This window comes from Scyliorhinus canicula, chromosome 18 (genome assembly GCF_902713615.1).
Source record: "Scyliorhinus canicula chromosome 18, sScyCan1.1, whole genome shotgun sequence".
Taxonomy (NCBI): domain Eukaryota; kingdom Metazoa; phylum Chordata; class Chondrichthyes; order Carcharhiniformes; family Scyliorhinidae; genus Scyliorhinus; species Scyliorhinus canicula.
This window is the reverse complement of record NC_052163.1, coordinates 130,429,167-130,455,520: the sequence shown is the minus strand read 5'-3', so window position 1 is coordinate 130,455,520 and position 26,354 is coordinate 130,429,167. Positions and strand designations below refer to the sequence as shown.

At 42.4% G+C, this 26,354-nt stretch overlaps 1 protein-coding gene across 10 annotated transcripts in view; it reads left to right on the top strand.

Moving 5' to 3' along the window:
* The window catches only part of LOC119953689 (BTB/POZ domain-containing protein 2-like), a 52,277-nt gene that overhangs the window by 7,788 nt on the left and 18,135 nt on the right, over positions 1-26,354 (top strand). For 3 of the 10 annotated variants that reach the window (XM_038778232.1, XM_038778221.1, XM_038778229.1), the window contains exons 2-7: positions 4,382-4,598; positions 8,332-8,499; positions 13,990-14,013; positions 17,269-17,374; positions 22,810-23,007; positions 25,436-25,628. In XM_038778232.1, coding sequence (XP_038634160.1) covers positions 4,425-4,598; positions 8,332-8,499; positions 13,990-14,013; positions 17,269-17,374; positions 22,810-23,007; positions 25,436-25,628 — 863 coding nt within the window. In that variant the 5' untranslated portion in view covers positions 4,382-4,424. The remainder of the gene's footprint in view (positions 1-4,381; positions 4,599-8,331; positions 8,500-13,989; positions 14,014-17,268; positions 17,375-22,809; positions 23,008-25,435; positions 25,629-26,354) is intronic. The other 7 variants (XM_038778224.1, XM_038778222.1, XM_038778223.1 and 4 more) reach the window with 7 other exon arrangements.

Sequence of the window (26,354 nt, the reverse complement as noted above, 5' to 3'; positions counted from 1 at the left end):
GAAAGCTTAAATGTTTACTTAGTGTTGTAGTCTTTGTGGGTTGTATTTGAATTGATGGTTGCTAAGATGTTCACTGTATGTTTTAAAAAGGTTAACTTGAGTTCATAGAATAAACATTGTTTTGCTTTAAAAAATACTTTTCCATTTCTGCTGTACCACACCTGTAGAGTGGGCCGTGTGCTCCCCATACCACAATCTAGTAAAAGTTGTGGGTCAGGTGAATTCCATGATACACTTTGGGGTTCTCTAAACCCTGGCCCATGACAGTAGCTCATTCCTAGAGTTATTGAAAATTCTGTGTGGCCACGCCGATTCTGCGGTGCTTTGTTTTTTAAGTGAGCTTGCTCTCTGATTTTTATAATTTTGCCAAGACCAGTCAAGAATTTATATTGATACCACCATCAAGTTGGAGCATTGCTGCCTTTATTTCATTTTCCTACGATAGCGTGGCAGTTCTGCCAAGATTACTAATGAGTTCTGATCGTCTACATTGTTGAAGGATAATATTTGCAAATTCAACTTGACTTTTTAAATAGCAGAGATCAAACCAGAAATATAAATCAAAATTATGAGTTTTCTAGCCGGCCTGATTTCTGTTTTTTATATTGGGCTGGGTTTTCGCAGTCTGCTGCAACGTAACAGCTAGCCACTGGCCCTGAAGAAAGCTGCCTACAGCGATCGACTGGTCACTGTGATGTGGACTTTCCTGAAATCTGTTTGATTGTGGCACCAGGTTGAGGGTTTCTCTGGGTGTCCAGCAACAGTGTTGGTGCCATGCAGGGTAAACAACCAGTTCCACTGAAGGAAAAGTAATGAAAATCTTTTAATATGCAGATAATGCAATAAATGATTGGAACTTGCATACAAGATTAAGACGCAAGCTAAGATATCTTAAATTTTTTTAAATAAATTTGTGTACCCAATTCATGTTTTTCCAATTAAGGAGCAAATTTAGCGTGGCCAATCCACCTACTCTGCACATTTTTGGGTTGTGGGTGCGAAACCCACACAAACACGGGGAGAATGTGCAAACTCCACATGGACAGTGACCCAGAGCTGGGATCGAACCTGGGACCTCGGTGCCGTGAGGCTGCAGGGCTAACCCACTGCACCGTGCTGCCCTGATATCATAAATATTTTTTAAAATAAATTTAGAGAAATTTAGATTGATGGATGGAGGGCCGCAGTGGTTAGCACGGCTGCCTCGCGGCGCTGGGGATCCAGGTTTGATCCCGGTCCCGGGTCACTGTCTGTGTGGAGTTTGCACATTCTCCCCGTGTCTGCGTGGGTCTCACCCCCACAACCCAAAGATGTGCAGGGTAAGTGGATTGGCTACTCTAAATTGCCCCTTAATTGGGGGAAAACAAAGAATTTTGGGTACTCTAAATTTAATAAAATAAAAAATATCTGAGCATTTCAGACAGTATTGTCTACTATGTAAATTCAAAGTTGTTTAATTGTGCTATTTTAATGCAATTGCTCAATTGGAATTATTGGTGGCAAGAGTTACTTGTTACTATTAATGGTATCACTGTTTTTATAGAAAGTAATCTTTTGGAGGACATTAAACCAAGAGCATATCTATTTTTAAAAAACTTTTTTTTTTAAATTTAGAGTACCCAATTCATTTTCTTTTCCAATTAAGTGGCACAGTGGTTAGCACTGCAGTCTCACGGCGCCGAGGTCCCAGGTTCGATCCCGGCTCTGGGTCGCTGTCTGTGTGGAGTTTGCACATTCTCCCCGTGTTTGCGTGGGTTTTGCCCCACAACCCAAAGATGTGCAGGGTAGGTGGATTGAACACGCTAAATTGCCCCTTAATTGGAAAAAATGAATTGGGTACTCTGAATTTAAAAACAAAAGGAAGAATGTAATTGCTCTGGAAAGAGTGCAAAAATTTACCAGAATGTTACCAGGGCTGGAGAATTGTAGCTGTGTGGAGAGGTTGGGGTTGTTTGGTTTGGAGCAGAGAAGGCCGAGGGGTGACATGATTGAGGTGTACAAAATTGTGAGGGGTGGAGATAGAGTAGACAGGAGGAACCTGTTTCCCTGACCAGAGTTCAAAAACCAGGCGTCATGGATTCAAGCTAGTTATAGTCTGCTGTGCAATACATAAGTGGCAGAATGACATGAGGAAAAACCTTCTTATGCAGAGGGTGGTGGGTGTCTGGAATTTGCTGCCCAAGTTAGTGCTGGAGGCAGAGACCCTAAACTCATTTTTAAAAAGTACCTGGATCTGCCCCTTAGCTGCCAGGGCAGCACGGTAGCACAAGTGGTTAGTACTGTGACTTCACAGCGCCAGGGTCCCAGGTTCGATTCTCAGCTGGGTCACTGTCTGTGCAGAGCCTGCACGCTCTCCCCGTGTCTGCGTGGGTTTCCTCCCACTGTCTAAAGTCGTGCAGGTTAGGTGGATTGGCCATGATAAATTGCCCTTAGTGACCAAAAGATTAGGAAGTGTTATTGGGGTATGGGGATATGGTGGAAGTGAGGGCTTGGGTGGGTCGGTGCAGACTCGATGGGCCGAATGGCCTCCTTCTGCACTGTATTTTCTATGTTCTATGGGCTGTGTGCAGGAAGATGGGTTTAGAAAGGGAACCTGGGTCGTTGGGCCAACATGGGCAAATGGACCAAAATGACCCATTTGCTGTAATGCTGTATCATTTTGGTTCTGGGTTATGACTTTGATGCTTCCACTGCTCCAGAGTTCATGGTAACAGGACTGTTGCATCTTCTAAGTCTTTGATAGATGGTACAAATTTTGTAAGAAGCAAATGTGATAAAGTGTCCATTGATCTAGTATGTCAGTAACATTGTCTGCTGTATAATACCAGCATAGGAACGAAAGAGAAAATGCTGGAAAATCTCAGTAGGTCTGGCAGCATCTGTAGGGAGATAAAAGAGCTAATGTTTCCAGTCCAATGACTCTTTGTCAAACTTATCTATGCTTATAACCAGCATAGGCCTAGCGAGGTTCTGTCTCTTGTATGTGCTGAATTATTAGAAATGCAGATATTACCATTGGCTGCAGTGGCCCGAGATCAGGGAAGGGATTCCTGCTTCTGGTTACTGTGCAGTGCCATGCTTGAAATTCAGTAAGAAGTCTTTTTTTTTTTAAATTTAGATTACCCAATTTTTTTTTTTCCAATTAAGGGCCAATTTAGCGTGGCCAATCCACCTACTCTGCACATTTTTGGGTTGTGGGGGCGAAACCCACGCAGACACGGGGAGAATGTGCAAACTCCACACGGACAGTGACCCAGAGCCGGGATCGAACCTGGGACCTCAGCGCCGTGAGGCGTTTGTGCTAACCACTAGGCCACCGTGCTGCCCTTTCAGTAAGAAGTCTTACAACACCAAGTTAAAGTCCAACAGGTTTGATTCAAACACGAGCTTTCGGAGCACAGCTCCTTCCTCAGGTGAATCCACATCATGCTTGAAATTGTGTGTGGACTTGAGATGACATCTTCAGCCTTGGCTGATGGGCCATGTGTGCACTACTTATGTGACCATTCTTTATACTCTGGGCTGATTTTTATGTTGCATTGTTCTCCAGGATATACTGAATATTCTCATCTTGGAACTTCAATGGTGATGCCGTCTGCAAACCACAGATTTTAAACTCCCCCTATTTTGTACAATCCAGGCAGCTTTCTGGAAATGTGCCCTTAAAAGAAATTTAGATAGAAATTCCGATTTTGAATTTGGCTAAAGGATTAGGGCTAGGGTAAAGGAACCCTCAATTTTAATGTGACCCATAATATGTTTGCTTATGAATTGAAGCATATCTGGCAGTGTATGAAACCATCAAAATTAATTAATTCGAGTCAAATTCTCCTGCCCAGCACAATCCATTATCCTTTTTTTGAATATAAATTTAGCGTACCCAATTATTTTTTTTCCAATTAAGGGGCAATTTAGCGTGGCCAATCCACCTACCCTGCACATCTTTTGGTTGTGGGGGTGAAACCCACGCAGACATGGGGAGAATGTGCAAACTCCACACAGACAGTGACCCGGGTCCTCCGCGTCGTAGGCTGCAGTGCCAACCACCGTGCCACCCTTTCCATTATCCTCTTTAAGGCCTGAATTAAATTTCTGTGCCAGACCAATGTTTAATGTATTTGTAGCCCTGATGCCTCACGGCGCTGAGGTCCCAGGTTCGATCGCGGCTCTGGGTCACTGTCCGTGTGGAGTTTGCACATTCTTCCCGTGTCTGCGTGGGTTTTGCCCCCACAACCCAAAGATGTGCAGGGTAGGTGGATTGGCCACGCTAAATTACCCCTTAATTGGAAAAAATGAATTGAGTACACTAAATTTAAAAAAAAAAGTGTAATATATTTAAAGTTCCGGAAAGGTGACTTGACGTATTTGTATTTTTCTCCAGATTCCTTTATTCTGACGAAGTCCAGATTGGACCAGAAACTGTTATGACTACACTGTACACAGCTAAAAAGTATGCAGTACCTGCCCTTGAAGCACACTGTGTGGAGTTCTTGAAGAAGAACCTCCGAGCAGACAATGCGTTTATGCTTCTTACACAGGTACGTTGGAACATTCATGTCGTGCATGATATCTGTCTGCAGAAGAAACTGAGAAAGATGGTAAGTGTTGATCCTATTACTTAAAAGTATATAAGCCATCGGTTTTGTTTTTTCCCATGTGATATTGGCTACACTGCCAAAAAAACAACTTTACAAACAGTTGAAGTTTAACGCATAGCTGTTGGTGTAATCTGCGTTCTTCAGAAAATATTGCAGGACTGGCTGTAATCTGTAATTACTCAGAATTGTTGTATTATGGAACTTTTTTTTAAGACTAATTCCGTTTCCGGCAAGTCTGCCTGTTTGATTCAGTTCATCTTCTAGTTTAACAAAAACCTAGTCCGTTGTTCAACTTCATATAAGGATGACCAAGCTACTTGAAGCTGATTGGTGCCTGCACCATCTCCTGTGCGTGAAGGCTTTGAGGGTGCTCCAATCAGCCTTGCAGTTACTGTAATGCTGTTGACACACCCTCCTGGATTTCCCGGTTCTGACTTTGCATTTCCAGGAGCGTGGGGAGAACCTTCCCAGGCATCTGGCTGGGGGACAAACCTCCGAATACCTGCTCCCTTGGAAATTCCTGCCTCCACCTGATGTGCAGCAGAAGTTGTATGGTGCTCACCAGATGGTGACCCAGACGCCTACCTGCTAATATCACTGAGGTGCGCGTCCCTGCGCTGGTGGACGGTGGGTGTGGGTGATGCCTGTGACACCTGATTGGTGATTTCCTCCGAGCTTTCCACTGAGGTGCTGCTAGTGGTCACGGGGGAGGGAGCGGTGTCTCCAGATGACCCGACCACAGGTGACAGGGAGGAACTAGAATCTGGGGAGCTTAGCTCTCGGTTGAAGCAAATCCTATGGATGAAGTACAGTGGATCCTCACTGCTTTCCTGCTATCTCCATCGTCATGGAGGTGAGGAGACGCAACCCTGGCATTCTCCCGCCCCGTGTTCTCCCCCTTCCTTTTATTGTGAGCTAATTTCTCCTGCGGTGGGGGACAGGAGTGTGTAAGCCAGACCGCTGACAGCTCAGGGGTGGTGTGGCAGGTGGCATATGTAGGCACAGTGTCTGGACAGGAAGGGATGATGATGAGTGCCAGGGGATTTGAGGAGGATGTTAGTGGGTCTGGTGCAGTGGATTAGTGTTCAGATTCCAGGTGTAACTGATGGGACTGATGTCAGGAGGAGACTGGTAGTCACTCGCCCTTGCAGCTTAAACGAGGTCATTCATTTATTTGCAGCATTGGCTGTGGGTCCTCCCTGTTGAGCTGCTGGCATTGACTGCATGGAGCAGGTCTCCACATTGCCATCCTTTGGCTTGACTAGAAGTGAGTGCAGAAGGACCTTGCTAACAGTGAACAATGTGACCCAGTTTGGGCAAATTAGGCACCCGGAGACTCCAAATCTGCATGATTCACCTGGGGTGTTGCACCAAGAACGGGAAGATTGAGATCAGATTCACACCAGAACAGAGCATGAATCGAACCAATTTTCATGCCCAAAATGACCAGTCACTGGGAAAATTTCATCCAATGTGATCTTTTAATTGGAACTGGGATTTTCCATGGATGAATCCCAGAGTTGGAACATCAGCACACTATTTGCCGTTGCTAGTTCCGTTTACATGAGTCTTTCTGGCAGCATACCACACTGGGTGCAATTATCCACAGGCTTTTTGTGAATCTGCCTTTAGTTTTTAGCTACAGTGACTAATATAACTTGAACTGTTGAGGAACAGCTTACCGTTTTATTTTGAATTAATATGTTGCTAAAGTGGTAGGTTGTAACCTAAGTTGCAGCAGACTCCACTGACTTGAATATGATATTGATGCCCTCATAAGGAATGGCGAAACAGCTAATTTGACTTTTAAACATTTAACATCTTGTATGTTAACTTTTTTTGGAAAAATCTCTAAATTGCCAGGCGTGAAGCAACCAAAGTTTTATCTTTTTTTAAAATTTAGAGTACCCAATTCTTTTTTTCCAATTAAGGGGCAATTTAGCGTGGCCAATCTACCTACCCTGCACATCTTTTTTGAGTTGTGGGGGCGAAACCCACGCAAACACGAGAGAATGTGCAAACACCACACAGACAGTGACCCGGGGCCGGGATCGAACCTGGGACCTTAGCGCCGTGAGGCAGCAGTGCTAACCACTGCGCCACCGTGCCACCTGCAAATTTTTATCTTTCATGAAGTATTTGTGACACTGGTTTAGTTTCCCTGTTCTGCCGAGTACCCAACCTTGTGTGTGCTGTGAAGGGAGACACTAATTATAAGGATCATCCTATGGGGAAAATCCAATCCTGGCTGTTCTTGTTTACCGCCTAGCAACTGGCTTAGAGCTGCATTGCAGAGGACGTATTGCTAGTTGGATGTGGATGTTACATAATGCAAAGAAACATGGGGAGGGGGGGGGTGTAAATAAGAGAGGTTTTTGACGGCATATTGCCGGTGTTAAATTAACATGCTGACAAGTTGATTTGGATATGGTAATAAAATTAGGGGCCTATTGTTTAGCAGGAGAATAAATCTCTTCACTGAAATTATTGTAAATCTCTAGAATTCTCTATCCCAGAAGGTTGAATTATACTCATTGAGTATATCCAGGGTTCCGTGTGGAATTTGCACATTCTTCCCGTGTCTGCGTGGGTCTCACCCCCACAACCCAAAGATGTGCAGGGCAGGTGGATTGGCCACGCTAAATTGTCCCTTAATTGGATTTTTTTTTAAATTTAAGAAAGTGTATTCAGGGTTGAGAGAGAAATTTTCTGGTGCCTCAGAGAATCTGAGTTTGAGGCTGGAGATCGTATTGAATTGCAGAGCGGGCTTGAGACCTTATGGTCTACTCCTCCTTGTGTTCTTAATTCTGAAGATTAATACAGTATTTTAAACGGTTTGTTGTCCTGCCCCAGATTCCCGTGATCTAGGTTCTGATATAACCATCATAATCTGATTATATACTAACGACCCTTCAGTTCATTGTACAACATCTGATATCATGCAGCATAACCTCCTAATATTGGAATATTTTCATATTGGGGAAACCCGGGAACTTGTCTAAACAGCAATGTGACATTTTTAAAACATTGAATATTGGGACTCCCCAAACCTTTTTCCATTTCATCTCTCGGCACATGTACGAAATGAATGTGCACTGCAAACCTTCTGGAAAATACAGATGTTGAAAGTTTTAAATTCCTAGTTTCACTGACATTTAAGATAGATAGAACTCATTTGAATAGCACCATCAGAAGTGGGGCAAAGCGAGGCAGAACAAATGGCAGGAAATGAAGAATGGAAAAGGTACGAATTGTGAGGGGTAGGTACTGGCAAGGGAGGAAAGTGAGAGTTGGAAAACCTGGTGCAAGACTTGTTGGGGGGCGGGGGAATGACATGCAGATGGAGAGGGACATGAAATGCCAGAATTGTTCAGTGTTCTCCTGGGATAGTAAATAGGTCACCAACATAGGTGACAAGGATTTCAGTTCTGGCAGGGAGGCTGGGAATTGCTGATACTTTTTAATATTGGAAAATTTGATTCACTAAAATTAACTGTTCAGAATCCATGCATATTGTATTAGGGCAGGGAGATTATGGAATACACAGAAAACAGCAGAGTTAATCGGAAACAAACAGTAGTAACCAGCAGATGAATCATAAGCTTTGGCTTGTAGGATGGTTTACTGTGCTAAAATTACTGTTCCCTGTTACTTGTCCTTTTCATACCATGCATAGCTGTGGTATTAAATTTTAAAATTTCAGTTTTTACAATTGTTTTTAATAATATTGCAGAGGCACAGAGCTGTGTGTGGTAATACCTTCATAAGGCCAGGCGAAGCAGTCGTGGGACAGCCCTCTGGATGCCAGGGTTCAGTTTCTGTATGGCCACGGAACAGGGAGGATCCAGAGAAAGCACTAAACGGGGACGAGGAATTTAAGGAAGGAGACCAAGAGGTAGAGGTAGGGCAGGAGAGATTTGAAAAGCAATCTAGTGGAAAAATGCTGGTGGGACTTCTTTTCGGAGGGGGTGGTGGGGCAAAGCTACTGAACTAAGGGAGTAAATTCTTGTCTACACCCTGTTCTCTCTCTCTCTCCACCACCTGTAATTATATAACTGTATTTATACTCAATTGTGGGAACTTTTGGTGGCAACAGAAGCTTCTGTTGATACGCTTGTATAGAATGCACAATATAATAACGTCTTGAATAAATTTATCAATTCTGCATTATGTTAATCTGTGTTGTGCTGCATGAGGTCGGACCATTTAAAAGAGCATTCTGTCCCCATTATAATCTAAATTGCTAGACATTTGAACGGTAGACATTGAAAACTGGTTGGCAATTTCAGTGTAGCAATTGTTCAGGGTTTTAATGAGAAATTGAGGTACACCTTGACAAAGACAGCAATGGGGACAAGATGAGGTCTAAATGATATCACACACTTCTTTAAAGGTCTGTTTAATGAGCCATGCATACTTTGGAATATGTTGAAATGGAATTTAAAGCCAAACCAGTAACACAATGACAAGAATAGGCCTTTCAACCCTTTGCCCTCGTGTCCTAATGATGTCTGACCCCATCATGCCATCCATCTTTGTTTCAGCATCGCTAATACTCTCACCTCTCTTATTTGCCAGGAAGATTACAATAATATGATAAATGCCATGTTTTTTTAAAAAGTTTTTTTTAAAAACTTGAGTACCCAATTATTTTTTCCAATTAAGGGGCAATTTAGAGTGGCCAATCTACCTATCCTGCACATCTTTGGGTTGTGGGGGTGAAACCCACGCAGACACTGGGAGAATGTGCAAACTCCACACGGACAGTGACCCAGAGCCGGTATTCGAACCCGGGTCCTCAGTAGTAGGCCACCGTGCTGCCCATAAATGCCATGTTTATTGTAATAAACCATTTCCAAGATACTTTCCTGAGAGGAACTGAGTTGAAGGGTGCAGACTAGTAGGTTTTATGGATCTTTTCTAGATGGGCAAGAGAAGGACAGGGAAAGGCACTTGGGGAAAGAAAGTGAGAATGTAGGCTCACGAGGATTTAATATTTGTGGGAGCAGGCCAGGTTCTCCCAGGAACAAAGCAAATAGACTGGACGGTGGAAGGAGAGCATGGAGGCTTTTGCATATAATTATTCCAAACAGTTACCACTTGTGGAGTACAGAAGTTCTGATTTAATATCTTCTTAAAATTGCATTTCAATAATTTCAATGTCCTCTTTTCCTACCTTGGTTTAATCTCAAGTACTATTCTGGATTTACATATCATCTTTCTACACCTATCGTGTTATTTAGTGGGTGGGGCCTAATCAACATTTAGTTCTGGCATTAGTCATTTGCTTTTACTATAACCAAATTCCTGTCTCCTCCTATTGGCTTCATTGTTTTCCGTTAGTTCCCTGCTTTTTTTAAATACTTCTCTATCAGCTAGTTCATATGCTTAGCTGTTTCTGCTGTTTGAGTCGAATACAGAACCAGGCATGATGCCATCTGCATCTTTCAAATACTTGAATCCATATCTGCCATTAATTTTCTTTATTGACAGTAATGTTGCCTGAACTCTGCTCTGACCCAGCATAATGGCACAGTAGATAGGAACAGACTATGTCGCCCCTCAAGACTGCTCTACCATTCAATATGATCATGGCTGATTTTCTGCCTGAACTCCATTTTCCTGCTCATTCCCTATATCTCCTTGATTCATTTGATACCAAAAATCAGTCTATAGCAGCCTTGAATATACTCAAGGATGGGGCATGCACGACCCTTTGGCATTGGAAGTTGCAAGGATTCACAATCGTGTGTTAAGAAATTTTTCCTCCCCTCGATGTCCTTTAAACAATTTTAAATATTCTCTAGATTGCTTGCATATCTTTTCAGCAATGAATACATACAATAATTAATACATCTTAAAAGTATCCTAACTTTGTCAACAGACTCGCTCCCTATTCTGTCTAAGATGAACTACTTTCAGTCCTGATCTACCTGCTTAATCTTTTTTAAAAAAAATTTAGTGTACCCAATTCATTTTTTTTTCCAATTAAGGGGCAATTTAGTGTGTTCAATCCACCTACCTTTGCACATCTTTGGGTTGTGGGGGCGAAACCCACGCAAACACGGGGAGAATGTGCAAACTCCACACGGACAGTGACCCAGAGCCAGGATCGAACCTGGGACCTCGGCGCCGTGAGGCAACAGGGCTAACCCACTGCGCCACCGTGCTGCCCACTATCTGCTTAATCAATGCATCGTCCCACTTAATAATTTGGAAACATTCTCCCTGCCCAACCCATCACACCAACTGCAATGTTTATACCTCTTCTGAAAACAATGGCTCATATTGGGGTGAGGTTCTATGACATTGGTACCTGCCTCCTGTGGCTATTCTTCAGCTGAGAGTCCAGAAGGGATAATTGAAAGACTATTCTAGTGTGTTGAAAGGGCATTATCAGAATTGTACCTGTCTCTATCCACACGTGGTAGGGTTTGTTTGATGAGTAGGAGAACAATCGAGATATTTTAAGGCTAAATCCATTGTCCTGAATGAGATCAATGAAATCAGCACGAAACAAATTTGAATCAGAGATCTTTTTACGCCCGGTCTGATTTTGCTGATCCAGGCGATGTTCTCTGCTTGAATGCATTGAATAAAACTGGTCAATTCAATCTGTTGTTGAAGCCACCAGTATTGAATGCTGTGTTAAAGCTTGCTTGTCAAAAATATTCTTTAAAAATCTTTCTGCAACAGGTGAATGGTTAACAATCATTTTCAACTTGCATTTAGCTAAGTTTTTTGACAGTTTTGGAAGATGTGTAGGAAGTATTTGAACACAATACTGAATAACAAAAATAAGACTGCAGTTTTACCACAGTTTGTTATAGCTGCCAGTGAAGTTAATGGATTATTATTGATGTATCAGTTTGTTTTGTTTCCAAGTCTTGCTTTATTTTGCCATTTTTTTGTAAGTAGGAATCCTCTAGACTCCCTGATATTTATTGAGGAACTGACAAGTGTGTGTTTTATCAACTAAAATTAAATTCTGTTTCCTTCAAGGTAGTATTTTTTTGGTTGTAGGTTGAATGTTGTCCCACAGTTATCACAATGATGCTCTCGAATGTGGTGGAAGTGTTGACTGTGGTTTGACCAGACTTGGCAGAAAAAACAAATGGTTGGGAAGGTTGCTGCTTCTGCATGAATTTTGTTGGAAATTTGAAAGGATTATGTCAGGAATGATTTGGACTAATGCATGGTATTTACTGAAATTATTACTGGACAGTTTATAAAAGAAAATTCCAATTAAGGGGCAATTTAGCGTGGCCGATCCACCTACCCTGCAATCTTTGGGTTGTGGGGCTGAGACCCACACAGACATGGGGGTAAACTCCACTCACGACAGTCACCCAAGGCCACCCTCATCCCCCAATCATAGCGTTTATGTAGGGGAAAACATAGTGGTGGAAACTTAAAGCATTGAACCAACTCAGACGCCCTATGGACCAGTAGAAATGTCCACCATGACCCCCATCTGCAAGAATCATAAATTCACCCAGCGCCTCCTTTAAAAAATTGGAGACGAGATGAGGTGACACTTGACGGTAGGGGACTACAGCAGGATAGTGACCCTGGGGGAACTGATGGACAAGCTGCAGCTCCCAAAAGGAAGCGAGTTGCGATTATATGCAACTAAGGAACTTGCTCCACAAGGAGACCGCCACGTTCCCCAGCTACCAGGACACTCCCTACGGGACAGACTTCTACTTCTAGCAGCGGGTGAGTTGGGGACGGTAATTGCTGACATTTCCTAGAGGAGATACGGTCACCTTTGGACTAGATGAGGAAAAAGTGGGAGGAGGAACTGAACATGGAAATAGAGGAGGACTCTAGATTGAAGCACTACGTGGGTTGAACTTCACTTCCTTGTGCTCCGGGCTGAACCTAATACAGCTAAAGGTAGTGCACAGGGCGCACTTGATCAGATCCTGCATGAGTGGGTTCTTTCTGGAGGTGGAGTACAAATGTGAACGGTGCCAGGGAGGCTTGGCCGACCACACTCCCATGTTCTGGTCATGTCCCAGACTTGTCGGGTACTGATCTGTCTTTTTCGAAGGCATGTCCAAGGCTATAGGGGTGAGGGTGGAACCATGCCCACTAGTGGCGATCTTCGGGGTATTGCCGCAGCCAGAACTCTATGGGGAGCGGGGCGGAGGAGCAGACACCGTAGTCTTTACCTCCCTGATCACGTGCCAGGGAATCCTGCTCAGCTGGAGATCAGCGCCACCCAAGGCCACTGACTGGCTGCCCGACTTAGTGGTATTCTTTAAATTGGAAAAGCTGAAATACACCATCAGATGATTGGAGGAAGGCTTCTGCAGCACATGGAACCAATTAACCAACCTGTTCACTTGTTCATGTCCAGCAACCAATGAGGGGGGAGAGGGGGACAGAGCAGGCAAAAGATGAGGGAGGGAAAAGTTGGAGACCAGAGAAGGGAGGGGAGAAGACTCCAGCCAGCGAAGACACTGAAGGGAAGAGAGACCAAAGGGGGGGAGAGAACCTGGGGAGTCGACCACAGCAACAAGAGGGCACACCTGGGTGATCCCAAATGAACCCCTGGTCTGCTTTAATACCACGGGGCCACGTGGAAATAGTGAAACAATGCCTTTGGGATAACCGATTACTGAGGGCCGATGGCTAACGAGCCGCAAATCTATATGTAGGTTTCCTGCGTATTTATACCGCATCACTTTGTTTCCCGTTTTCGTTTTGTTTTATGCTGTGTGTTGCCTTTGGATCTCTTGCTTATTATTTAAATCTTTATTCAGCAATGTTATTGCAAGTTAAATGCAAAACCAATAAAAACATATTTCAACAAAAACAGGAGAAACAATATCAATCATTGGGTGCCACTCTTGATCATTTTCTTCTGTTGGACACTGGGAATGGACTTCACTGTCATACAATTGAGATTAAATAACCAGCCTGCCAACAGTTACTGGCCATGGGGAAATAGCAAATTGGGTAAGATATTGGAGAGTGGGAAATAGTAATAAGATTGGGATGGGGGAACAATCTTAATTTAACCCCTTTGCTGTTTCTTTTGTTTTCTTCCATCCCATTCTGCAAAAAGAAAAGCTTTGCTATTTGCAGATACTACTCCAATGGAATACAAATCAAAACCTTTGCACACTAAATACAAAATAGCAGAATTAAAAGTGCAATGCCCTGAGCTATCATCTATTTAAGCCTTCAGATAAGTGCCACAGTCAGTAAACTAAAATCTTTTTCCTGTGTTAATCTGTAGAAGTATCATAGTGACAGAAGATGAATTGATACTTGTGTACCATTTAGATGAGCTAAAATGATTAATTTTACATTTATTTTACAGCTATATGGAGCAATGCTACAGCATCCACATTAATGCAAACCTTTGTTCTTTTAATAGGGATATGCGAACAAGATGGGACAGGTAAAGACCCTTTGGTCCCTCCAGCCTGACCTACATAGTTGTGATACCTTGTCTATCACAATATAAATACTCTCCACCCCACCCCGCCCAAAAACATGTGTGTCCCGGGGAGATGAAAACCCAGATTAAAAACTCAAATCAACTTTGGAGGGGGGGGGAGGGGGGAAAGAGAAGAAGAGAGTCTGGGTATCTCCTCTCTCACATCTCTAGGAGATCATTTTTTTTTTTTGCTGGAGAGGTGATGTCCGCCCCATTAAGAATTCAACAAATTGGTCATTGTGCTAGTCTGCAGTCTATTCCAGAAATCCTCTGTTCCCTGGGAAAAGCATCTCCAAACACCTTACCAGGCCTTGCACAACTTAAAATTGTGCCACCCCATGCTAACCTTTTTAATTGGAACAAGCTGTCAACTGGAATACCATTTATTCCCTTCACTTATCTAATAATATAAACATGGCTTTGATTAAACCAAACCTCGAGTGTTGTGTACAGTTTTGGTGTCTCTACCTAAGGAACGATAAACTGGTCTTCAAGCAGGCACATTAAAAGTTCAATAGATTCATTCTTGGGATGAGAGGGGCTGTTCTCGGATTAGATTGGCCCCACCTATTCTGAAGTATTGAGGAAACTGGAGTGGATAGATGCTGAGAGACTGTTTCTCCTACATGGAGAGTTTAAATCTAAGAGATATAGTTTTGGGATAATGAAGGGGAGGTAGTGGCGTAGTGATATTGTCGCTGTACTAGTAACCCAGAGAGTGGAAACCCACCATGGCAGATGGTGACATTGAATTCAATAAAAACCTGGAATTAAAAGTTTAACGGTGACCATGAAACTATTGTTCATTGTTGTAAAACCCATCTGGTATACTAATGTCCTTTAGGGAAGGAAATCTTTTCTTAAAAATAAATTTAGAGTCCCCAATTCATTTTTCCAATTAAGGCACGGTAGCATAGTGGTTAGCACAAATGCTTCACAGCTCCAGGGTCCCAGGTTCGAATCCCGGCTTGGGTCACTGTTTGTGAGGAGTCTGCACGTTCTCCCCGTGTGTGCATGGGTTTTCTCCGGGTGCTCTGGTTTCCTCCCACAGTCCAAAGATGTGCAGGCTAGGTGGATTGGCCAGGCTAAATTGCCCTTGGGGTCCAAATTGTCCTTAGTGTTAGGTGGGGATACTGGGTTATGGGGATAGGGTGGAGGTATGGGAAGAGTGGGGGTGTCAATTACAAGGGGTCACGATTTCAAGGTGAGAGGGGAAAAGTTTAAGGGAGATGTGCGTGGAATGTTTTTTATGCAGAGGGTGGTCGGTGCCTGGAATGCTTTGCCAGCGGAGGTGGTAGAGGCGGGTACGATAGCATCATTTAAGATGCATCTGGACAGATATATGAACGGATGGGGAATAGAGAAGTAGACCTTGGAAAATAGGCAACAGGTTTAGATAAAGGATCTGGATCGGCACAGGCTGGGAGGGCCGAAGGGCCTGTTCCTGTGCTGTAATTTTCTTTGTTCTTTGTTCTACCCTGCACATCTTTAGGTTGTGGGGGTGAAACCCACGCAAACACGGGGAGAATGTGCAAACTCCACAGGGGGAGTGACCCAGAGCCGGGATCAAACCTGGGACCTCGGTGCTGTGAGGTCAGCAGTGCTAACCACTGCATCACCGTGCTGCCCCTAGGAAAGGAAATCTGCCGTCTTACCTGGTCTGGTCTACTTGTGACTCCAGATCCACAGCAATGTGGTTGACTCTTAAATGCCCTCAGGGATGGGCAATAAACACCCAATTCCCATGAACGAATAAATTTTTAAAAATTGATCACTTAGGTCTGATGTGACCAGAAATTGTTTCACTCATTGGGTTGCAAGTCTTTGGAACTCTCTATTTCAGTGGATACACCGACATTGAGTGTATTCAGGCTGAGGTATAGTCTAAAAATAAATTGAAAGGTATCGAGGGATATGGTGATCAGGCAAGAAAGTGGAATTGGGATCAAGGATCAGTTGTGATGGAGCAGGTTTGAGGGACGACATGGCTTCCTGCTGCTCCTACTTCTATTTCTTATAAAGTTCAATCTATGCTGAGAGTCCCAATTCCTTTAGCTTAAGATAACTTAAGATTCTTTATACTGAGAATCAGTCTACTGGATTTCCTTAAAGCCATATCATCCGTGACATGAAAATCTAACCCTGTTGCATTGAGGCCTGACCAGTTGTACAGGGACAAAATAGTAGGTAATAGAAACAGAAAATGCTGCAAATACTCTGGTCAGGCAGTATCTGTGATGACATAAAGAGCTAATTTCTCAGGTCAAGACCTTGTATCAGAACTAGAGACCATAGTTGCCCATATCCATCGTTTTAAATATGAGGACTTCACTTCCTTCCGGCATGTGGGAGGAAGCATCCCAGTGTGAAGTGAGCTATTACAATTGTGACCTAGGGGCTCGTACAAAGCATTTCCAATCTTCCTGAGGGGCCCCTGGCAGTTAACTTTTGGCCCGGCTGCTCTTTGTGTTTTCAATTTAATTAATCTCAATCAATATCTTCATCATCTAATTTGATATTACTAGCATCATTCAATTCTAGTCATAAATCTTTATTTTCCATAATAAATCTATTAGTTTTGCTATACCCAGCGAATCCTTTGTAACCTGTCCTTGAGAATCTTTCAGTGATCGTCTTTGATTGTTCTCTGACTCATCACATAGAAAAAGCTTTTTCCATTACTAATAATATACTAATAAATTCTTTAAGATCCTCTTTTCCAATAGCATTTTAACTGATGGAATAGTCTCTGTTTTCTTTAACTGTTCCTTGAACTAAATTCTGGCGAGATAACTAATTTGTGGAAACATTTCTGTTTCCCTCTTAATATTTATTTTCATCCAGATTAAACTGCAAGTATAACAAGCAGAAAGGGAGAGCTAATTAATGAAGGAAGCCCGCTTGTCCAGAACACCCTATATAGTAAAAGCAATAAGCTTCTCTTTCAACTACATAATTATTTGTGCTGCTCTTGAAAACACATGAATTGAAATATTTAATAAGAATATTCATCAATTGAATTGAGATTCTAATTTTTAAAAAAATGTTATACTCCCAAAAAGCCTGGCTTTACATTTCGATCACCTTCCATCCCTAGAGAATGAAAGTGCATTTTGATGCCTAGAGATGTTTTGTCACCGTTGAAACTGTTTATTTGCTGGAGTAAACTTGTTTGACTGAATTGTTCAAGACTAATGCGCCCATTTTGTTCCTCAGGCAAGACTCTTCGATGAACCACAGCTTGCCAGCTTATGTCTGGAAAATATTGATAAAAATACTTCAGATGCAATCAGTGCAGAAGGTTTTACAGATATCGATTTAGGTAAGTGTATTCATCTAATTAAAAGGAAAAATTATAGATTTTTAAATATTTTTTTAACAATTCTTTTTGCACCTAATGAAGGTTGGCATTGCTGGAATGTGATGAGAAAAGTTTTGAATTTCCTATGTTTGCTAATTCTATTTCTACTTTGAAATGTACATCATGTGAGTTTGGGTAACTTTTTATTTTAAAAACCTCTGGCATGGTTTGAATGAAAACATTGATTCAGGGCAGCATGGTGGCGCAGTGGGTTAGCACTGTTGCCTCACGGCGCCGAGGTCCCAGGTTGGATCCCAGCTCTGGGTCACTGTCCATGTGGAGTTTGCACATTCTCCCTGTGTTTGCGTAGGTTTCACCCCCACAACCCAAAGATGTGCAGGGCAGGTGGATTGGCCACGCAAAATTGTCCCTTAATTGGAAAAAATGAATTGTGTACACTAAATTTTTAAAAAGAAGAAAACATTGATTCCAAAATTTGAAACATTCTGATTCAACAGTTATAATCCAAATTTAGAATAATGCAGTCTAACAAAGCAAAAACAATCAAAAGACTGAGATGATAACTTAGTCCTTGAGAGGGTGGCACAGTGGTTAGCACTGCTGCTTGCGGCGCCGAGGACCCGGGTTTGATCCCGGTCCCGGGTCACTGTCCACGTGGAGTTTGCACATTTTCCCCGTGTCTGCGTGGGTTTCACCCCCACAACCCAAAGATGTGCAGGGTAGGTGAATTGGCCATGCTAAATTGCCCCTTAATTGGGGAAAAAAAAATTGGGTACTCTAGATTTAGGGGAAAAAACCTTGAGAATGAAGTTTGTGCAGTTTAAATATACTGCTAAATTTATAATTGGCTCCAAATTTACTTTTTAAACTTTTTGAAAATGAAAAAATTAAAATTGTTTATTGTCACAAGTAGACTTCAAATGAAGTTACTGTGAAAATTCCCTAGTCGCCACATTCTGGCGCCTGTTCGGGGAGGCTAGTACGGGAATTGAGCCCGTGCTGCTGACCTGCCTGGATCTGCTTTAAAAGCCAGGTATTTAGCCCACTGTGCTAAATCAGCCCCTTGTGTAAGAGAATTTGGATCTGACATGGTTAAGATATCTCTGTTTATTGTGTTTGACAAAGTCTTGGATGGACATGTGATGCCTATAAGCTGAGAAATAAACACAATTACTCTACATTTCCCGAAGTAGAGAGGCAACTTGCATCAAATATTTCCATTCTGATACTCTCCGTTAAGGAAAGCTCAAGATCTTTAGATTCAGGTTTTCATGCACATTGTCCATTGCTGATTCATTATGACATGACTGGCATTATTGTGAATAAGCCTCCCAGAAATAAGCGATTTCCTTCAAAACACCAGATCCCATTCCTGTCTTGCTTCATACCTCCAGACTGCCTTGCTAACTCATTTCACAATGTTGTCACAAAAATAAGTGGAGATGCCGGCGTTGGACTGGGGTGAGCACAGTAAGAAGTCTTGCAACACCAGGTTAAAGTCCAACAGATTTGTTTCAAACAAACCTGTTGGACTTTAACCTGGTGACTTACAAAAATAAGTCAACATGCATGGATCATACCCTACAACTCGGGAGAAGCTGAACCGCACAGTCAGGTAAATAGTACCCTGATTCATTATATTCTAAAGCATCCTGCGGATGAGCAGCTCTAAGCATTGTAGCCACAGTACAAATCCAAAATCCATTTGAAAGGAAAGTGCAAGAGTTCAACGTGAGAGGGGAAAAGTTTAAGGGAGATATGCGTGGAAAGTTCTTTACGCAGAGGGTGGCGGGTGCCTGGAACGCATTGCCGGCGGAGGTGGTAGAGGTGGGCACGATAGCGTCATTTAAGATGTATCTAGACAGATACATGAATGGGCAGGGAGCAGAGGGATACAGAGACTTAGAAAATAGGCGACAGTTTTAGATAGAGGATCTGGATCGGTGCAGACTTGGAGGGTCGAATGGCCTTTTCCTGTGCTGTAATTTTTCTTTGTTCTTTGTACATGTGCGATTAAGCCAAATCTTAATCCTGCTCGTATCGGATACTTTGCAGCCCCCTCTTTGAGGATGATCCTTCAGTTAACGATTCAGCAACCTCACAATCTTTTTTAATTGTTTTAAACTTCCCACTTTCTTGTGAATCCTGTAAATCATAGCCAGTAAGACTACATTGCTGCCATCCGAACAATGAGGAAGACGGGACAATAACTTCATCCATTGTACACTTTTTACTCTCATGAATGAGTTCCTAGCATACCCCTTTTGATGTGTTTTTGTAATTACTCAAGCAAGTTTTAAGTTTTCTTTACATCCTCTTAAATATATTTAATCGCTATAGCTAAACTTTACAACCGACCATAACGCTTCCAACTAGCGAGTAACTGTGGTAACTTTGTGGACCTTCTCGGGAACCAATATTTTATCCCCATATTTAGTCATTCTTTATTTTATTTTTGTTAGTGTAATACAAAAGGTTAATCACCAAATCATATAAATGGTGTATAATGTATATCTTTCTTCCTTTGAACTCATTGAGTTCCATCGATCGACCTGCATAACGCAGAATGAAACCACATACTGATAATGAACTTCACCGGCCATTTCGGCAAATACTACTTTTCCTGAACTGTGCATGGAAGTGTCTGGTGCAATCCCCCTCACCAGCAGCTTCAACTAGGTTACAAATTCCTGTGCATCTTCCTTCAACAAACATATGACTGCACTTTAAATACCACATATGTTTATCATATAGCAATAGTGTTCCCTTTATCATAGGAACAACAGCAAAACAAAATAAAAACGGAAAATGCTGGATAAACACAGCAGATCTGGCCGCATCTATGGTGAGAGAAGCAGTTAATGTTTCGATTGTAGGACCCTTCTACAGAACTGAAATAGCAAAACAATATTACTTTGCTTGCAAGGCTTCATGGCCTTAATGCATCAATCCATACCTTACCTATGATTTTCATTTAACGTAAAAATTAAAAATCCAATTGTTTATAACCCTGTTACACTGAATGCATAATTGTTTTTGAGATCCGTTCTTAATAGTATGTGATGTTTCTTTAAACAATTTATTAAATTACTTGTACAGTGTGTCCACATTCATCAGTTTTCCAGATTCTTTTTTAATTGCTCTTAGTAGAATTTTATGCAATTTCTCATAGCAATGAATCGTAAAAATTTGTTTAAAACATTAATTAGATGCAAAAAAATCAAAAAAGGGGAATTCAACAGATTGAGGATAAACAAAAATCACAAATCACTGTTAGTCCATTATTTTGATTCTTCTCCTTGTCTTGGACATTTGATTGATTTACCCTGGTCCAGTAATCGTTGGGATCTTAGATAATATAATCTTTATTGTCACAAGTAGGCTTACATTAACACTGCAATGAAGTTACTGTGAATATCCCCTAGTGGCCACATTCTGGCGCCTGTACAGGTATACTGAGGGAGAATTCAGAATGTCCAAATTACCTAACCTGCACATCTTTGGACTGTGGGAGGAAACTGGAGCACCCGGAGGAAACCCGCGCAGACGCGGGGAGAACTTGCAGACTCCACACAGATGGTCACCCAAGCTGGGAATTGAGCCTGGGACCCTGGAGCTGTGAAGCAACAGTGCAAACCACTATGCTTCCGTGCTGCCAACATATCCTGTCCGCAATTGATGAATGTTAGTTTATTCCTTTAATGTCATTTTGTGAAAAATTTAAGGGGCGGGATTCTCCGTTTTGCCGGCGCCCAGGGGTTTCCCGACGGCGTGGGGCTGCCCCACAATGGGAAGCCCCATTGACCAAACGGCGTAATGGAGAATCCTGCCGGCGGGTCAGGGCAGAAGATGGCGCAGCAGGGCGGAGAATCCTGCCCAAGGTTTCAGTTGGGTGATTCTACTAGATCAATATCAACCCATCTGGGACTACCAGTTGTCATTAGCAATAGAAGTATTTAGGTAATCTGTTATCTGCTCCCTCAGAACGGCAGGGAATATCCACACTTTTGAGCTCAGTCCAAACACTTGCTACTGAACAAATTTTTGAAGAGCAGGCAATACCTCTTAAAATGTTCAGTAGCAATAATTTGTTTTAACACCGCAGACATGGCAGTAGCATGATTGGGATTTCAGTCCCAGGGCCACTTGTAAAACTGCCAGATTTTAATACAAAGGTACTGTGCTTTTTTAAGTTTAATCTTTAACAGCTCGCACATTTTTGGAAAAAGCTACAGCTATTATCAATTTTGTTTAGTCGGTGCAAGTAAACTGATTATTTTTTCAGTACAGAGTAAAAATGCTGGTGACAGGATGTCTGTGTAAAACTTTTAAGTTTGTGCTTTGGATTCCTGCATACATTCCTTGTGGATTTTGTGAGTCATACACAATCTGCGAGCCTTCTATTGCAGCATCTTTGCTCTGGGTTACTTTGGATGGCTAGACAAAGTGGCAGTGATCCAGCGGGTTTTTCACAGATGACATAGGACTATAATTCTGCGTTTGGCACTCAGGAGCTGTCTAACCGTTGACATTCTTCTCCTACTTAAACTTCTGGTCTTGGACACTGATTTCTGACCATATGACTTAGATCGAAACATACATAGAAAACTGAAGCAGGAGGAGCCTGTTTAGCCCTTCGAGCCTGTTCAGCCCTTTATGGCTGATCATCAGTAACCTGATCCCATATATCCTCCTCCCCCCAATATCCCTTTAGCCCCAAGACCTATATCTAATTCCTTCTTCAAATTACACAACGCTTTGGCCTCAACTACTTTCTGTGATGATGTGGAGATGCCGGCGTTGGACTGGGGTGAGCACAGTAAGACGTCTTACAACACCAGGTTAAAGTCCAACAGGTTTGTTTCGAATCACTAGCTTTCAGAGCACAGCTCCTTCCTCAGGTGAGTGCTAACCACTGTGCTTCCGTACTGCCTACATACCCTGTCCTCTAACAATTCCGCAATTGATGAATGTTAGTTTATTCCTTTAATGTAATTTTGTGATATATTTAAGGGACAGGTTTCTCCGCCGGCGGGATTCCCACCTGAGGAAAGAGCAGTGCTCCGAAAGCTAGTGTTATAAGCTTCTCCGAGATCCCCTCTTACTCTTCTAAACTCCAATGAATATAATCCTGACCGATTTAGTCTCTCCTCCTATGACAGTTCCGCCATCCCAAGATTCAGCCGGGTAAACCTTCGCTGCGTTCCCTCCATAGCAAGAACATCTTTCCTCAGATAAGGACACCAAAACTGTACACAGTACTCCAGGTGTGGCCTCACCAATGCCCTATACAATTGCAGTAACTCACGTTATGCATTCAGTCATCAAGTGAGGTTTTGTGGACACTTTTATTTTAAAGAGGTGTATTTGTTACTAAGAAATACTTCTTGTCTTCGACCTCCAAATTGCTTGCTTTAATGTTTGTTTGGTTGCAGATACACTAATGGCAGTGCTAGAACGAGATACTCTTGGCATTCGGGAAATTCGATTGTTTAATGCTGTGGTGCGCTGGGCAGATGCAGAATGCCAACGACAGCAGCTTCAACTCACTCCTGAAAACAAACGTAAAGTTTTGGGGAAAGCATTGTCCCTCATCCGATTTCCATTAATGACCATCGAGGAGTTTGCAGCAGGTGACTCTGCTTTTGACACGCTATGTCTTCACTTTGAAAGATTTTATATGTGCCTTTCTGGATGTGATAAATATGGTTTGAGAACAAGCAGTAATGGTCTATTTTAATAATGGTCTATTTTAATTCAACAATAGGGTAATTCAGACATGTTCCATCTAGACAGTGAATAAGTGTAAAGCAAATTGGGTGCATTTCGATAATATAAAATTATTGAATAGGTGTTAACTAACGTTTTACTGGACCAAAGTAATATGTGATTGTTAATATTGTAGGAGGTCTTAAGTTGCCAGTGAGAGTTTAAAAGATAAATACTGTGCTGAATTGTCTTGATTGAGAAGCCATCTGGTGTAGATTAGTAAAAAAGATCTGGTGGTACAATTTCAATATAGTTCTTTGACATTTCCCAAGGATTAATATGTCATTATGAATCTTGGTTGAGTTTCAAGAGCTAGAATTATTAATGGGTATGGGGGTGTTCTGAGTTTACAGTTTAAAGAGGTTATTGAAGGATTAGTTGCCTGTGGGTCTAAATAGGAATTTTGTTTTTGTAAGAAATTGAATATTTGAGATTTGAAAGCCTTCAATGGATTTCCTGAATGGGTGTTTTTTCATGATCAAGGAGAGCTGTATGAGATTGCTGTTGTTTTAGATCTCCCCATGGTAGATACTGGGTGAATGGTTATGGTGAGGATGTGGGGGGGGGGGGTGGAGAATGCGTGTGGAGGATGAGACCAGATGGTCTGACAGATTCTAAGGGCACCAAGGTGGGCCTTCGAACCAGCTTGTCTCTGCACTCGCCCCCTCTCGGTGGCCACCTAGGATTTACTCAAAGGGTTAAATTGATTCTAATCAAGGAGAAGCTGCCAAGACGGGGAATTTCCCAACTCATAACTACCTTTCCCACGTAATGTAAATCTGGCTCATAGACTTTGTGAAACCTGGAACCACAAAGCAATGATTTGTAAAGAAGAACAGCTAAATTGACCCTGTATTCATCTGAGAGCAACTGTGAGGGTGAGCTACTGCTTAAACTCTGCGAAGGAAATGGGAGTAATGCCATTCAATGCTGTGAACCTGCTCTGCCATCTAATAAGGTCATGGTTGATCCATCTCAACTTCACTTTTTAACCCTATCCTCGTTCTTTGATTGTGTGATGCCTCAGTTTGGTGATTTTTGTCTCTTGTCGACCAATTCCGGAATGTTAGACTCTTGAAATCAGAGATTTGGAGTGTCCTATTCAGCATGAAACAGAGGAGCGAGAACCTATTATATGGGTTCCTCATTATATTTAATTGCTTCCATGCAAATTTATTTTTTCTGTTGTGCTTCACTGTTAAGTTAAGTGTTTTAAAAGGAAGGCAGTTTATATGGTGAATTTCTTTAACTCACAGCTACTGTTAGTTAGTCAGATCCGAAGAGCGTGGAAAACCCTTTTTACTAATGTGTGTGGGTAGGACAAAGGGAAAGATTTTTTTTGGACGCCAGGAAATTGAAAGGCCATCCACAATTGTCACCGTCAGTTTGCAGCAGTGTTCCCTATATTCAAAACGGGTTCTAGTAAACTGTCCCTGTCTCAATGCAGTGCCACCTACTTCCCCAGCATCCCAATGTTCTCTCCTGCCATCTTGAAGATGCTGACTCATGCTAGTGCATTAGACATAGACATAGAACAGTACAGCACAGAACAGGCCCTTCGGCCCTCGATGTTGTGCCGAGCAATGATCACCCTACTTAAACCCACGTAACCCGTATACCCGTAACCCAACAATCCCCCTATTAACCTTACACTACGGGCAATTTAGCATGGCCAATCCACCTCACCTGCACATCTTTGGACTGTGGGAGGAAACCGGAGCACCCGGAGGCAACCCACGCACACACGGGGAGGACGTGCAGACTCCACACAGACAGTGACCCAGCCGGGAATCGAACCTGGGACCCTGGAGCTGTGAAGCATTGATGCTAACCACCATGCTACCGTGAGGCCCTAATTTGCAACAGCAATTTATTTTTTAAATGAGAAAATTACTTTGGATAATACTATTTGTTAAAACAATTTGCATTCTTCCAGAAATGTCAGCACCCTTTGTCACTGTGCCGAAACACCCATTCCTTATTTGAATATGGACAGAAAATACAAGTTAACTACTTGACTGAAGAATATCGCAGCGGGCCTGATCCTGATGTCGAGTGGCTTCCACTTTCAGATTTCATGTGGAGGTGGTCACTGGATGTCAATCAGGGACTGTTCCCTCCCCTCAGCCTAGGGAAACTGAAACCAATTGTCACTCCCTTATTACGCTGAGCTAAATTCCTCTCTTGGTCTGTCTGAGTCAATACTAAATAGAAAATTAGTTCTTCTGATGAGTGATTAGAATCTATTGAATAGTTTCAAGTATACAATGTGTTTTCCCCCTCTCGCCACAGGGCCTGCACAGTCAGGGATTCTAACGGACCGAGAAGTTGTTAGTCTCTTCCTACATTTTACAGTCAACCCAAAGCCTCGGGTGGAGTTTATAGACAGACCCCGCTGTTGCCTCAGGGGCAAGGAGTGCAGCATCAATCGTTTCCAACAGGTGGAAAGCCGCTGGGGCTACAGTGGTACAAGTGACCGAATAAGGTAAAATATTTCTGTGCAGATGTGCACCTTTTTAAGGGTTTGAGGGTAACGGGAACCTGTGTGTGATGCTGAGAATTAAAGATCAGGATGCACCCCCTGTGTTTGCTCCTCCTTCAAATATGTGAGTTAACCATCGACACACCAGAATTGGCCTTTGTTCATGGTGGACCTGTTGATCATCCAGGATTACTGCTTCAGATTGCTACCCAATGATCCCCTAACAAGATTAACTATAAAAGCACCTTTCACCCCACAACTTCCCCAAACGCTGTGAAAGATATCTGGACTCCAATGAAGGGCTACCACTCCCCTTGAACCATCCATCAGCAGATGTTGCTGTTTTCAACAAAGGGGAAAACAAAATCTGAGGAAATTTAAGGAAAAAGTATTCTTTCCAGATACTTTCAAATATACATGTCTAAAAATTGGATTTATAACTATGCATTGGGTATTCAATGTCCCAAGCAGGTCAGTAATTAAGATAATTGTAGGCTGATTTATTTTTGAATGTGGTGAATTGTTATAATCTGGAATTCAATTTTCAAAAGAGAATTGGATATATCCTTGAAAATGTGAAATTTGCAGGATTATTGGGGAGAAGACTCATTGGGTATCTGTTTCACAGGCATGATGGGTGGCAAGGCTATCTTCTATTGCTGTTTGATTCTAATGTAGTTGTAGAAATTCTATTTGCTAATCACTTTCCTGTTAAAATCGGCTGTCGAA